At 42.1% G+C, this 14,852-nt stretch overlaps 1 protein-coding gene across 1 annotated transcript; it reads left to right on the top strand.

Moving 5' to 3' along the window:
• Positions 1 to 6,963: 6,963 nt before the first annotated feature.
• bmp2b (bone morphogenetic protein 2b) lies at positions 6,964 to 12,909 on the top strand. Its single transcript, XM_010773706.1, has 3 exons — positions 6,964 to 7,337; positions 8,256 to 8,623; positions 11,653 to 12,909. Exons 2-3 carry the CDS (start codon positions 8,269 to 8,271, stop codon positions 12,555 to 12,557), a joined length of 1,260 nt encoding a protein of 419 aa, XP_010772008.1. The 5' UTR covers positions 6,964 to 7,337; positions 8,256 to 8,268; the 3' UTR covers positions 12,558 to 12,909.
• Positions 12,910 to 14,852: the final 1,943 nt, after the last annotated feature.

The raw sequence follows: 14,852 nt of genomic DNA, 5'->3' as shown, positions 1-14,852 counted from the left end.
TCGTCGTCGTCTACGTCTCGTCTCTCTCTCTCTCTCTCTCTCTCTCTCTCTCTCTCTCTCTCTCTCTCTCTCTCTCTCTCTCTCTCTCTCTCTCTCTCTCTCTCCCCCTTTTCAGACAAGTCTGCTGTTCTGCTCCCTCCGGGCTGTATGGCTGGGATCAGACTCAGCACGACACCATTATAATGAAATGTGACAATGAAATGGGTTTGTTCCGGACTAACTTCTTCCATGTGAAAGACAGTGTTTGCATTTTGTTCCAGCTGTTTACATTTGCAAATTATGTGGGGGTTTTTTGCATAGTGATGGTAGTGAGCAATGCTACTTGTTAATGTTTAGGTGTTCAAATCAAGGATAAGCTAATTATTATACACAATAAAGCTTGTCAACAAATATGGATATACAATTATTCATTTATTTCTAAGGTGAATGTTTTGAGCTTTAAATAAACACCTACAGTATTGCACGATACACAAACTTGTGCTTAAACATTTTCAGCAGAACAGCGAGCATGTAATAACATGAATTGTTCTGCACTTAATGTGTAGCTTTAGCTTAGCTGTAAACAACAGCCTGCACTCACTGATTTTGTTGGCCACTTGGGGGCAGCAGACACAAACTATAAACATAAATATAACATATTATCACCATTTAAGTTCATATTGCAAGTCCACATTTCATTAGGTTTTAGCTCTTTTTTGGTATCCACCAGCACCTTAGAGAAATATCCTGCTAATTAGTTACAAAATACTCACTGCCCCCTGTTGGCCATTAGAAAGAGTGCATGTTCATAGGAACCTAATCATTGGCTTCACTTTACAGACCCAGAGGTTCCCGCTTGGTTTATAGAAGCATTTCTGCTGAAAACAGCTGCCTGTTGACGAGAGCCGTGAATATGAATAGAATTGTTTAGCCAGGATTTATTTTAGAATTATGTGTAATTGTTCTTTTATTTGTTTGGTATAAATGTTGCAGCATGTTATCAAAGTTGACAGTAGCTTTGTAACATTCACATTTCTTATTGGATGTTAAAGAAATTAAAGAAAATGTAATATTTACAATATTAGATGTGTTTTTTGCGTCTTTGCTTCATTACAGTAATGATGTGGTAATCTTTACCTAACATCATCGAGATGCAAAACACCTCAACACATTCATCCTTAAAATAGTTGCTACCCTGGCCTTGCCCTGATTGAAATGAGTTGCTCAGCTTTGTGTAACCTTCTCAGTATCTCTCAAGCGATAAAACTGGCAGATTCTAACAATGTCCTACGTCATGCAATGGTCTAATCTCATTGTGTGTATTTGAAATGTTTTTTCTGTGTAAGGAACATTTGAAGCTACAGTGCGTGTTATTGCTTATGGCTTGACACCGCAGATGAAATATTTGTTGCTCTTTCATTTAATCCAGCGAGTGATTGAAAATGCTGTCAGTCTGTGTTTGCCTGTGAAGGTCACAACACGTCTATCAGGATGTTTCTATTTGTCATTTTGGTTTCCTGAACCTTTAAAAGACCTTTAAAGGAACTACATCTCAGCTGCCTACACACATACCAACATGTTTAAAATCCAAAAGCGGTTGCAAAGAGAGCACAAAAAGCCACCCGTTATTCCAGGAAGTGTTGCATTAGATCTACATAAACAACGATTCATTGAAACCGTATTTTCTGGAGATGTGTCAGCTCCCGATCCCCTCTCATGTATAGATACTTGCAAAGTGTTTTCCTTCCTTGGCCCGTACACAGCTGCTTGTGCTTAAGCGGTAAAATGTAAATCTTGACGCTGGCTGTTTATGTAGCCCAAGCTTCTAATCATGCAGACGTATAATTGAGTGACGCATGGTGTCTTTATGAGTGGAGCTGCATTCAAAGGGCAGATCCCTGTATTTATGTCTCTCTCTCTCTAAAATGGAAGTAACTGCCTCTCATCCAAACTAGCTCGCTAAATGAAGCATGTGTTTATGTGAATTCCTATTGGAAGTTGTTTAAGTGTGAGGTCCGTAACAGAGCTAAATGTTTCTTACGGGTATACTGATTTTATAGCTCTGTGGTGTTATTACTGTTAGAGCATCATGCATTAAACTTCTCTTTATTTAATATGTATGAGAACAAGGAAAGAATGAATGGGTTCAAAAGACATGTCTTAAGTGACATGAGACTTCAAATCTTAAAAGAAGTGGATCCTTTTTTGGTTTTAAAAACAATATGATAATTACAATGATGTGTTAACCAAAGATACTGATCATTACAAACTGTACATCTGCATAGAGGAGCAACCCTCACTGCCTGATCAAAGCTCTGTGATCCCCTATTTAGACAGGAAATTAAAACACAAACAAATAAACAGTGTGCCAATTTGCCAAATTATGCGCATGCAGCTTCTACTCAGCGACCAACCTCAACGTGCTTCTCAATATTTGAAACATGCGAGCAAGGTTTGGACCCTGTTTTGTGATCTCTTGAGAGGCCATATAATCTGGGGGTGGACTTGTTGCTCAAATTAGTGGGTAGAGAAGTGTGCCACATGTTCAGTATCCATAAATATTGACTCTGGCTTTCTAGCTGGCCGTCTCTGACCTTGGTGGGTTTCCATTTTGGGAGCAACCTATATCAAATGTGTGCCATTTTCCCACAATCCCTTTCATGCACCATGTGCTCAGGCTCTGCATAGCCGAAGTCGTGCTTCTGCTGTCAAACACATGTGGATTGATGAAGTTTTTATCGGTTTCCAAATTAAAAAGGCCGCCCGAGCGTAGAATTCGAGGTGAGTCGCAGTGACAAATCGTTCCCTGGTTTTTCGAGCAACATCTCTGAAGATGATCTTCTTGTAGGTATGTTACTGTGTGTTAAGACTACATCTGGCTCAAGGTGGGAGGAATGCAGGCCCTGTGTCTAGCCAAGTTTCTGTTAACAGCAGGTGAAAGGCTAATAGTTGGATCTGCAGTGTCATCTCAGGGCTTCGTCTGCCCCCTGACTCCTGGAATGTACGTGATGACAAGAGAAGGCCGCACCATCTACATCCAGAAGAACATGCGTACACACACTGCACGCGAAATGCACACTTACTTTGGCATGCAACGAAATGAGCATGGACAATAAACCAAGTCTTCTCGTCTTTCCCAGGATTTACGTATTAAAACAACAAAACACGTACTATCCTAATCTCCCTTAAATAACCTCAAACATTCCCCCTTGAATGGATTCATTCAACTTTTGTTATAAGTGTTATGTGTTACACATTGTTCTCCCTTAAGGGGGTTTCCATACAAGAAAAAAGATACATCTATTAGCTGAAGCAACAGTACATGATGGTGGTTTACTGTATATTACTCTTTTGGTTACTGAAGATGTTTTACCCAAAGGTGAAGGATAAATGGAAATACCAGTGAAGAAATCTGTCTTTCAAATGATTAGAAAAATATATAATATGGAGGTGAGGTTCTGTTTTCCATTATACGAAAACCTAATCTGGTGTAAGAATATTAAATAACCTCATTATATATCGTAATAAATAAATGACTTGCGATTAATACAATTAGCGGCTGCCTTCAATGATTTACTGTGCAGCATTACTATGCTAGCCTAAAAGTGTCTTCCAATTGTCAGAGCGGGTTATTGATTTATAATGACAAGGGTCAGAATATTGAGAAATATGGAGTCAAACAGCAACCAGAGATGGAACACAAAAAGAATATATCATGGAAGAGAGTGTCCAAATGTCTGAGAACTTTAGATGTGTTGTTCCTGAGCACAGAGGGAAGCCCTCAGGGGTCACATTAGTCCTTACCGCTCGGACAAAAGGTTTTCAGATTTTGTTTTAGTTTAAGCTGATAGCACCTGTCCGAAGCTGAACCCCCGTTATGAGGATGTACGATGCTTTAATGCATTGTTTTTCAACACACCTGTAGGATTATAACATATGTACTTGTCTCTATGGAAGGTTTCCTGAAGCCCAAAAAGTCAAATGTTACCGATTTATTAATTGTTTTGTTAGTTTGTACAGAAAATAACCATGTTTTTTTTATCTTTGAAAATTATGCTTTTTATTTCCTCAACTAGTCAAACGGTATGTTTTATGTTAAATTCCTGTGTTTGGTATAAGATGATTAATTGAAACAGGATCCATAAAACAGATTTACTGCTACACCACCATAAATATGTACAGTATTTGTTAGAGAAATACTCTAGAATTGAGCTTCAAGTGTGGGAATCCCAGAATAGCATATGCGCTTGTTTTGACAAAACTGCATTTACTCTTGGATAATGTTTCCCTTTCTTATAATCTGTTGATGGAAACAAAAGAACATCAAGAAATATTGCCAGAAAATATGTTTATAAATGAATGTCTTAATGACGGATGGCTCTACAGAACAGTGGAGATCCATGTGATATCTTTCAGGGACAGTTTAATACTGCAATCACGATGAAACAAAGGCTTGTTGGAAGGTAATTATGTCGCTACTGATGGTGGTGGTCGTTCCTAGTTAACGCTGTCTGGCCGAGTCACAGTTTAACCTCGCAGAGCCCTCCTCAGCAGGTTGCTCATTTGTGTTTCAGATAGCATATCTCTACCTGGCTGCCAGAGTTTAGCTCTGCCATGTTGTCCTTTCAATCAGCATGTAATTGGATCAGCCGAAGCGATTAGATAAACCCGATGTATCTGCCTCAAAACAATGATATATACATTATCAAAGCTGCATGATCTTCTCAAAGTGCTCTGATGAAGTCTCTCGATGGCCTCGGCTGGACACATTCCTCAGAGCTGGCCAGACACAAGCTATGCCAAGACAATATATGAATGTACGTGCACTCAAAACACATAAATACACCCTTTCATGCCTACTCATTCAAACCACACTCTTACATAATATAGAGAGAAAAAGAGGGACAAAACATCAAATAAAGCCCTCTCTTTCTAATCCTCTCATTCGGGTAATTAAAGATACTCACAGTTTACTGTGTGAGGCCTTATCCCCCAATCTAAATGCCGAGCAGCTTTTACCTGGATTTGGGTTTAGAGCACTAGTTCCACCAAGTGGTGTTTTGGCAACATCAGAGACCCAACTCTCGCTGCCAACAGATTAACGCCACAATAGAGAAAATCTAAGCAGTATGAATGATTTCAGTGTTCCCATAACACATTTTTATGAATGAATAGAAAAATACAAGAATGATGGAACTGGATGGGAAATATTTGACAGAAAGTATGTGTCACTGTGAGTCAACGTTAACTGATACTGGTAATTAAATAAAAGGCAATAGGAACAAGGAAAGCAAAAGGAGCATTCAACCACCAAAAATGTGTAAAATCACAAGTGCTTGGATCAAGCGAGGGGAAGGCCGAACCGCTGTTCTCAGGTAACGGAATGCACCCACGGGCCTCTCTGTATTTTAATTGCGAAATGGATGATCTGGGATTATCCCTCATAAAATGTTATTGTCCTGGAAGGAAACAAAGATATCTTGTGATCTCTGTTGGATATAATCTATTGCCATCTCTTCGAAGCAAACAGGCCGGGTGCTTTGGCCAAAACACAGCCGCCTGCCCAACCATCATCCCCTAATGGAGTCACTAGAGGGAATCAATGGGGGCTTTTCTTATGGAGATGACCCAAACATTAATGCTGATGACTACCCCCCATGGGCTAGAAACAATGCAGCAAAGTTTATCCGGCCACTGAAAGCTGAACTGTACAAATACAGAGGGTACTTTTCTAAATGTAGAAGCATTTTTCAACATGAATGAATCATGTTTGACATACTGTATGTTGAGCAAAAATAAGACATTTTATATCAGGCCAAAAACCACCTATTTAAGATACAACTTTATCCAAGCAGAGGTTTAAAATGTGGACCCTTATCTAAGCTAAATGACGTCTTCTTGGGAGGGCAATATTGTGGATATGAACATCAACATGCAGCCAAAATCTGACACTGATATATTGATAAAGTTCTGTGAAGTGGAATGACATGAAAAGATAGATCCCGCCAAGAGGAAGCATGTATAAATCTCGCTCTGTGTCAGACTACACAATGTACAGCAAGCCCCCCCCCCCCACCCCCCCCGTCCCCCCCGCCGCCCCCCCCCCCCCCCCCCCGTCCCCCCGCCCCCCCCCCCCCCCCCACACCTCCTACACCCACACAGTGAAGTGGGAGGACGTGATAGTCCCTCTGCAGGAACTAATCCCTTAAACCACAAAAGCAACACATTGTGAAGCCATTATCTATTCGCCTTAATCCAAAAGCTAAACATGTTTGATCCAGCTATTCGCACCTTTGATTAATTATCTTTGTATGAAGCAGCATGAGTTGACATGATTTTTTGCTCCGTGTGGTCGGATCCACAGGAATATTTCACCTAGTAGGAAGTGCAACAAGACATGTTGATGCTATTTAAAAACATGAAGCAAATAGATGTTCGCTATATATGTATGTATGGAAAATCACCCCAAAAAGCAAACAACTAAAAGCAACAGTACGGTTTTAACTGTTGACTCTATAACTATTTTTATGGTGTGAATTTCCAGGGTATGTTAAGGTGCAAGAGATAAAGAGTTGTTTGTAATAAGGGTATTTTTTGTACATGCTAATTGCTCCCAAAGTATCTCGGAACATAAGGATTTATTTTTAACAAGTATTACTGAATTATGAGACTGTATAAAATGTACTATTCAAACAGTTTTTTACTCTAGGCTACTGACCCAATCCATTAATAAACAAAAGCCCATGGGGGTTCCCGTGGCCAAATCTTATCAAAAAAGTGGAGCATGGATTTGTGTTTATTTGATATCATTAGTAATGAAAAAAAGCTTGGAGCCTCCGGGTTAGTGGTCCGCAGGAGGTGCTTTTTAGTGGACACATGATTGACAGCCCCTTGGTGACATCACTGTACGACAAAAGGAGTCGCAGGGGGAAGAGAAGGCACCAATCAATTCAACCACTACGCTGTGGCGCACAGAGCAGAGGCGACGCGCTCGAAGCAACAAGGTCCAAGGAGCGACACTCCGGTGCGCTCATCTCTTCTGAAGCCAGCTCAACTTTTGTCTCAGAGAGCTGTTCTCTTTTGAAGATGTTCAACCAAGACGCGTTATACTTAGATCGGTCCTGCCTACTCGAAGCCGCTTCCTCATAGACTTAACATAGTTTTTTGTTTCTTCTTTCCGCGCTGACCAAGACCTAACCCGAATTGCAGCTGGTGAGAATATGTGCGAGAGATCGGCGAACGGCATGGGCTGTCTTTGGTCCCTGAAGGAGAAGCAGCGTGGATTAAACACGAATTAATGTGGAATTTATCGGAGCCCCAAGGTGGAAAGACGACCGGACACAGCGCTTCCTCGTCAGGTAAAAACAAGACAATACACTCTGTTTAACATTTTTTAATAAGAAACGAAATCTTATTAATGTCACTAAGTGTAAAATAACTTTCTTTATGATAACACGTTTACCTACCAACTATAAATATACAGTTATCCCACTGTATAAGCTCATATGGTGTGTGCGTAAAAGTTAAAGCGTTTTGAACCTAGGGGAACAGAAATACGCTTAAAAGGTGGTTTCTTTGGAGGTTTTGTTACTCAAATGATATTTTGTTTTTGATGTTTTTGATGTCTTGTCCCGGGCTGGCTCTGGTACGCACGTCAGATCTAACACCTGCGAGCCTCTTGAAGTAACTCTATCCCTTATGATTATACATGACCGTCAAAGCCTCTGCAAATAGACGCTTGTAGCACCGTCTGCCTGCCTCTCCTGCTGCTTTGTATTCCAACTCTTTCTCCAACATTCTTTCACACCTCTTGTGATCTTTGGGGCCACGCACACTTGCATTTCTTTTCATATCACTTCACTAACGAAACCTGATTTCTTATCTCTTCTAATTGGAGACTTTATGTCTGCAGTCTCCCCTCCCTAACTTTCTTTGATTTGTCCTCCCCGTGTCATTCCCCCCTTTTTTCTGTTCTTCTCTTTCAAAACTTCCTCACCTTGATATTTTCATGTTTCTGTTCATGTTAAGATCAATCTTCTGGTTCAGTTAGACGCGCTATATTGCCTGCGGGCTTGTAATTTGCAGCTCCCTTTTTAGTTTCTACTTCAAAGTGAAGAGGTGTCTTCCTTTTTTAACCTGCTCTCTCCTTCAATCATTCTTACTGTATGGGGGGATCGCACACAGTTTGAAGAATGCTGCAGTGAAGCCCCTGCTGCGTGTACCTCATGTCAATACCTCAGCACCAGTGTATTGACATAATCCAACTTTCTCCACAGGGACTGACTGATCATGGTCGGCTTGGTCCGCTCTCTCATGGTACTGCTGCTCGCTGAAGTGTTGCTGGAAGGAGCTACGGGACTTATCCCCGAGGTCGGCCGGAGGAAATACAGCGAATCCGGGAAGCAGACCCCAGAGCGGTCGGAGAGCTTCCTCAACGAGTTTGAGCTTCGGCTTCTCAATATGTTTGGACTGAGGCGCAAGCCGACCCCGAGCAAGCAAGCAGTGGTGCCGCAGTACATGGTGGACCTTTACCGCATGCACTCAGCAAACGGAGACCACAGCACCAAACGGCCCAAGAGCATGGGGAAACACGCAGAGAGAGCCGCCAGCAAGGCCAACACGATTAGAAGCTTTCACCATGAAGGTATGTATTAGTGACATACCTTTACCTGTCAGCCTGAGAGATCCTCAGACAGCCCGAACCTATATTTAAACATGACTCAATGCGCCAAGACTCAACTTCAGAGTCTTCACTGTTTTATGGAGCGTTAGTCATTTACAGTGAGATGACACGCGTCCACGTTATTTCTAACGCATTAATACGTTTAGGGTTGCTTTAACCTCAGTGACACGATTTACAAACAAGCATCTCATGCGCAATTAAATTAACTCCCATACATGTAGTGATGCAACCTTTGACCAAACATGCCCCTGGCGCAGCTGTCACGGGCTCAAAACATCAAGGGGCGGTGGTATCCCTGGGGTAATTTGTTTCTTAATAATTGATGGTGTTTGCGTGGGCTCTGAAAACAGTTTTTCCAGACACGCACCACAGGAGCAGGATAAAGGGCGGTGTGCCTTTTGCGCAGGTGATAGTCATCACCCTGTTACTTCAATAACACAAGACATGACATTATACTAACACGCGTTATGACAAAGTCATTGTGTCAGACTGAATTCTGAGTCATTTCTAACGAGACTGAAATTAGTCCTTGGTTAAAAAAAAAAAGTGGGAGAGAAGGGATTGGCCTTATTCTTTCCAAATCACCCCTCTTGTGCGCCATTACGCACGTTCCAAAAACACCATAATTGCCCACTTAGTTTATATGCTGGTTACGCGCGGATTGTTGAATTCAGCGTTTCACTTCAATTCCATTTTTTGCTTCTAAGTTAACATATGCTCCATTGAATAAGGCTCACACAATGTAGATGTATAGATTCAGGAAAAAGTGCATTATTTCACCAGTCATGTCTTTACATCTTGCTGAGGAAGTGGTTTATGTCAAGCTGTCTAAAATAATAACAACAGGTGAAATTTAAACACGACTGATGCTTTATTTATATGTTTACCACTGAGCAACAGAGTGGAATATATCAAAATGATTTATGTATGATACAAAATAACTTATACTGTCACATACATAGAAACTACCGTTGGATTTCCTATGGCCAAGCTTCCAGTTTTTATAACATACAAGTTAATGCGTCCATAGGGGCTCTACACAAGGTCCTTATACAGAGTCCTAAGTGTTTGAATGGGGAAGTTTCCATCAGGGTGAGTCAGAGGGGTGGTTGAGTGGTTGCTTGGGTGCTCTCCAGAGGCCTAGTGCAATGACACCCAGTGGCTACACTGACACACTACAAACAAGCCTGGCCTGGGCAGTGAGGCTGAGTGACTGCTGGAAACCTCTGCACCTAGCCAGCACACACCTTGACACCACCGGCTATTACAAATGTTCTGACGGTGTTTACATATGTTCCTCTGGCGCTTTCATCCCAAGTTAACAGAGCTGCAGGGTTGTTCGTCTTCCCATGTCAAGATACATTCTATTGACGGTCACTCTATAATATAGCATGTATCTACAGACGTAAGCACATCAAAGCAAACACCTCAAATCATTCATCACATCTGCCTGCTGATATTAATTTCACCGGGATAATTGCTTTCACTCCTATCAGTTTTCAAAAATAAGCATTTTCTATGCCAAATAGAACGTTTCCACTATTACACAGGAAGTGGCTGCCTGAGACAGGTCCGTGATGAATGACCCGGCATTAGCCTTTATCTTTTGTTTTGGCATGCAGCGCAAAAAGAAATTAGGAATGTTGATACACTCATATCTGCGGTTCACACGTTTTTGACAAGCTTTGACTTGTTCACACAGCCGTTTCTACAGAAGAGAGACAGGAGCGTAAGAGTGAGCATGCTGCTGCGGAAAAGACAGAACGAGTGATAGAGAAGGAGACGGGAAGACAAGAGGATTTGTGGCTAAGAGAACAGAGGGAGAAGGGGATTTGGGAGCTGAGGGAGGAAAGAAAGAGAGGGATTGGGGACAGAGGAGAGGGAACGAGAGGCAGGGGGCTTTCCCACATCAAATAAGGAGTGATAGGCCTAATTGAGGTCTTTGTGCCTCTGGAGGGAGGTTTAGGATGAGATGGTGGAATTTCCTAAATGCCTCCTTTGAAACGGCATTGAGTTCAAAGTTTGTGTTTATTTTACCACACCAAACAGATTAAAACGTATACATCATCTATGAACTTCTTAAAGTGCGAGTTCAAAGTGGAGCAGCCTCAAAGAAAATTGCAGCTTTTACTAAGATTTCTGTCATTTACGGTAGAATATAGCGGGGGAATACCAATGATCTTAAGTGTATAAATATGACTTTCATATCCTTCAGGTCATTAAAATTGATGTCTTAAACACACTTCAAGGGAGTGCTCAGAACTGTTGGCAATAAAGTTGAAAATAATATATCAAACATGGTTCACTTAGATGTCCCTTTGTGAACTATATATTCTTTTCAGATATCAGATAATATAGTTTCCTATATTTCCTTTCACAATGCAACAATATTTCAGAGCAATGTTCCGTTACTTTTTATGCAAATCAATTCCCACATTGCTCTTTTGTTCTGGTAACCTTTTGTGACATTTCCAAAGACACTACAACTTTTTTTCATATCGGGCATTGTGTGCAGCAGCCAACTCTTAAAGGGTAATGTGCTATTAAAAAGCAGTCCGACAAGCATGTTAGATCTTATCAATAGATGGAAGAGCACAGCTTTCTTCTCATGACATTTAGTCAGGTACATTTATGACCATGACACTGATGATGATATTACATCACCATGAGAATATTATACTGAGTCATGCATGCAAAGTTTTGATGTGTGTGTTTTGCCAGAGTGACAATGGCCCACACCCACTCAATACAACCACGTGGCAGAAAGAGGGCTGCCAGGAGCCAGTCGTGTGCGAGTGTATGACAGAGAGAGAGCAAGAGAAACCATTTATCAATGTTTCCCTGCTCTCAGCCGAACCCTAACGCCAGGCTTTAATCATAAGTGTTGTTTCTTGTTCTTGTACCATGCATAAATTCTTTGTTTCATCCTAAGCATTCATTTCCCAAGTATTTCCTCTTACACTGTGTTTTCTTTTTTCAATCTCTTTTAGAATCTATGGAGGCCCTGGCCAGGCTGAAAGGCAAAACGACCCAGCAGTTCTTCTTCAACCTCACTACAATCCCTGATGAGGAGCTCATCACCTCTGCAGAGCTCCGCGTCTACAGGGATCAGGTCATGGGAACTGCATCGCCCAACAGCAACAGCTCCAGAAACAGCAGCGCGACTGCAAGTGGCCTCCATCGTATCAACATTTTTGAGCTATTCGGAGTTCCTGCCACTGAAGGTAGGGAACCTCTGGCTCGTCTGCTGGACACTCGGCTTGTGCAGGACTCTTTGAGCCGCTGGGAGAGCTTTGACGTCAGCCCCGCCGTGTCCCAGTGGACCTCTGGGAAAGGTCACAACCATGGATTCATGGTAGAGGTGCTTCACCCAGAGGAGGGGGACATGGAAGGGAAGCACAGCAGGAAGCCTAGTAGGCATGTCAGGGTGAGCCGGTCCCTGCAGCAGGACCAGGACTCGTGGCCTCAGGCCCGGCCTCTGCTGGTGACGTATGGTCATGACGGCCGCGGTGACTCTGTACTTCACACACGGGAAAAACGTCAGGCGGCAGTCCGCAAACAGCGCAGGAAGCACCAGCACAAGGCCAGCTGCAAGAGGCATGCCCTGTATGTGGACTTCAGTGATGTGGGTTGGAACGAGTGGATAGTGGCGCCCCCTGGCTACGCCGCCTTTTATTGCCAAGGGGAATGTCCGTTCCCACTGGCAGACCACCTCAATTCTACCAATCACGCCATTGTTCAGACGCTGGTCAACTCAGTCAACTCGAACATCCCCAGAGCCTGTTGCGTACCCACTGACCTCAGCCCCATCTCCCTGCTCTACCTGGATGAATACGAGAAAGTCATCCTGAAAAACTACCAGGATATGGTGGTGGAGGGCTGTGGTTGCCGGTGAGAGACTGACAGTGGTATGAATAGAAAGAGAAAGTGGACAAAGAGACTGAAAGAGACATCAGAGGTTATTATGGACACCCGGTTTCCCAATGAAGACGTTTATTTATATGAAAGACAAACAGAGCTATTGTGGAAGAAGAAAACTATATATGAATATATTTATGTCTACGTAAAGTTGGGAAAAAAATAAATATTTTAATCAGAGGAATATTCCTTTACTGGTTTTGAAAATGTATTTCTGATGTACATTTCGAAATGGGTGCAATACCACATGAAGTATAATGCTCAGATTTTTATTTTGTATTTATTTCTATTATAACCACTTTATTTGTAAATAAATAATGTGTATTTATCGTGAAAAAACGTGGTCGCTCCAATTTTCCAAGATCAGCAACAGTGAACCAGCCAGTGTTGATGTCTATATCCGTACGTGTGGGGGGAAGGGGGGGGTGCGTCTTGTGTGGCTAACATGAATAACAGAGTTTCAAATTCTGACAGAAATTAGCTGCACAAATACAACACATGACAGGTAGCTCACACTGCACTGATTGCAAACCAAGCATTGAACTCTTTTGGTAACAGTAATTGGAAACCAACAACAATAGAAGTGTGGAGGGGAAAGTGACAGAGCGGGGTCAAGGTGCTGCTGGAGTAATGAACTGCAGTGGGGTGTAGGGTCACAGGATGGGAGTGACAAGTAACATGCCCTCAAATGTGATAGACTCCCATGGGAGGATTAGAAAAACACGATAGCATGTTTTCATGCATTACATGTCGCTGCAAAGATCCCTGGGAAGGTTGGACTAGAAGCTAGCTCCTATGTTTTTTCTGCTCCTTACCAATATTAACAGAGGGAAAGAATCTGCGGGGCTTCTGAGGAAGGTCTGAGAGGGCGCAGGGTTTATTTATAGTGAGATTTGACGCTGACATATTGCAAACTGCGGCAGACACATCAATAGGCTTGCAGCAAGAAAAGAGCCTACTGGCACTTTAATTAAAAAAGACAAACAAAAACACACCTGTACCTGTCCACATACTGCACATGCTCTGACATATTCTTCCCATCTTCAGAGTTTGGCTGCCTTTATTTGCCGTGTCTGAATCATAGAGCGCTGATGTGTTTCGGCATTTCAGTATATTAAAAATAAGAAGAAATGCAAGAATGTCTCAAAAACTCTTCAGCTGCAGCAGATTATGAACTGAAAATCAAATAAAACCAATCACTGTCACAAAAAACATCTTAAGAGTCAGGTTTGATTCACCAAGACAGTGGGGGTGGCTGGCTGGCAAAACAAAAGATATCATATGTTGCAGTAAGACAGTTTAAAGCATGAACACCTGAGTCAATACCTTCCTACTGCAATGTTTTTATGGAGACACCATAGTATCTAAAGCAAACTGAACGGACTAAAACTTCTCCAGAAAGACACAGATGAAAGTTTATACTGAGCCACAATAGCAGATCAGATAATGAGAGGGAGCAGCAGAAACAGAGAGGGAGAGTTTTGCGAAGTTTGACTGACTGCCTTTTCTGCAGTGTTTGCATTAGAAAGGGTTTGGAGGGATCACAAGGCCGCTCAAAATGCTCTAAATAGAATGTTTTTTATGTGAGCGCACATTGGGACCGAGGAATGTTGGTTCTCAATCTCAGACACAAGCATACGCTCGCATGGAAAACCAACGCGGTTGTTTTTTCAATCATCTATTCAAGGGTTTCCTGGTGGGCTTTTTCTCTCAAAAAAACAAATGTGCATTGAACAAAGATACGCTTGTTACTCATATAGGAAATGTAAATCAAAACATTAAGAGCTCGTGAGACTTTATTCACGGGCAGTGAAAATATTGAAATGTCAAAAAAAATTCAAGAGCCTCAGATCATATCTGTTTACCCATTCTTATCCTCTGAGGGTGTATAGCACCAGTCTACTCTAGATGATGCAACTATCCAATTATTTTATTCCCTCCGAACACACACACACGCACCTCCTCTGCCTCCTCCTACCACATTTCAGTTTCAATCTTCTGCATGTGTTATTTTATTCTACCTTGCATCTCCACCCCCCTCGGTCCCATCTGGTGTCCATTTCTCCTCTGTGGACCCCACCATACCACAACCCCGCACATGGGCTGCACATACCTCTGCCAGTAGCAGCAGCGTTTTAATGGACTTCAGGAGGAAGTCACTTCACTGGCACACTTAATGAACATTTGATAAAAATGAACACTAAAAACCGTAACCCCAAAAGGTTTCTGGAAATCATTGCGTTAAAAAAAAGTGTTAAGATTTAGTGGTTTG

This window comes from Notothenia coriiceps, unplaced genomic scaffold, assembly GCF_000735185.1.
Source record: "Notothenia coriiceps isolate Sejong01 unplaced genomic scaffold, NC01 NC01_scaffold00000339, whole genome shotgun sequence".
Classification (NCBI taxonomy): Eukaryota; Metazoa; Chordata; class Actinopteri; order Perciformes; family Nototheniidae; genus Notothenia; species Notothenia coriiceps.
Note: the sequence above shows the minus strand (reverse complement) of the source record. Positions and strands in the feature narration are given on the sequence as shown.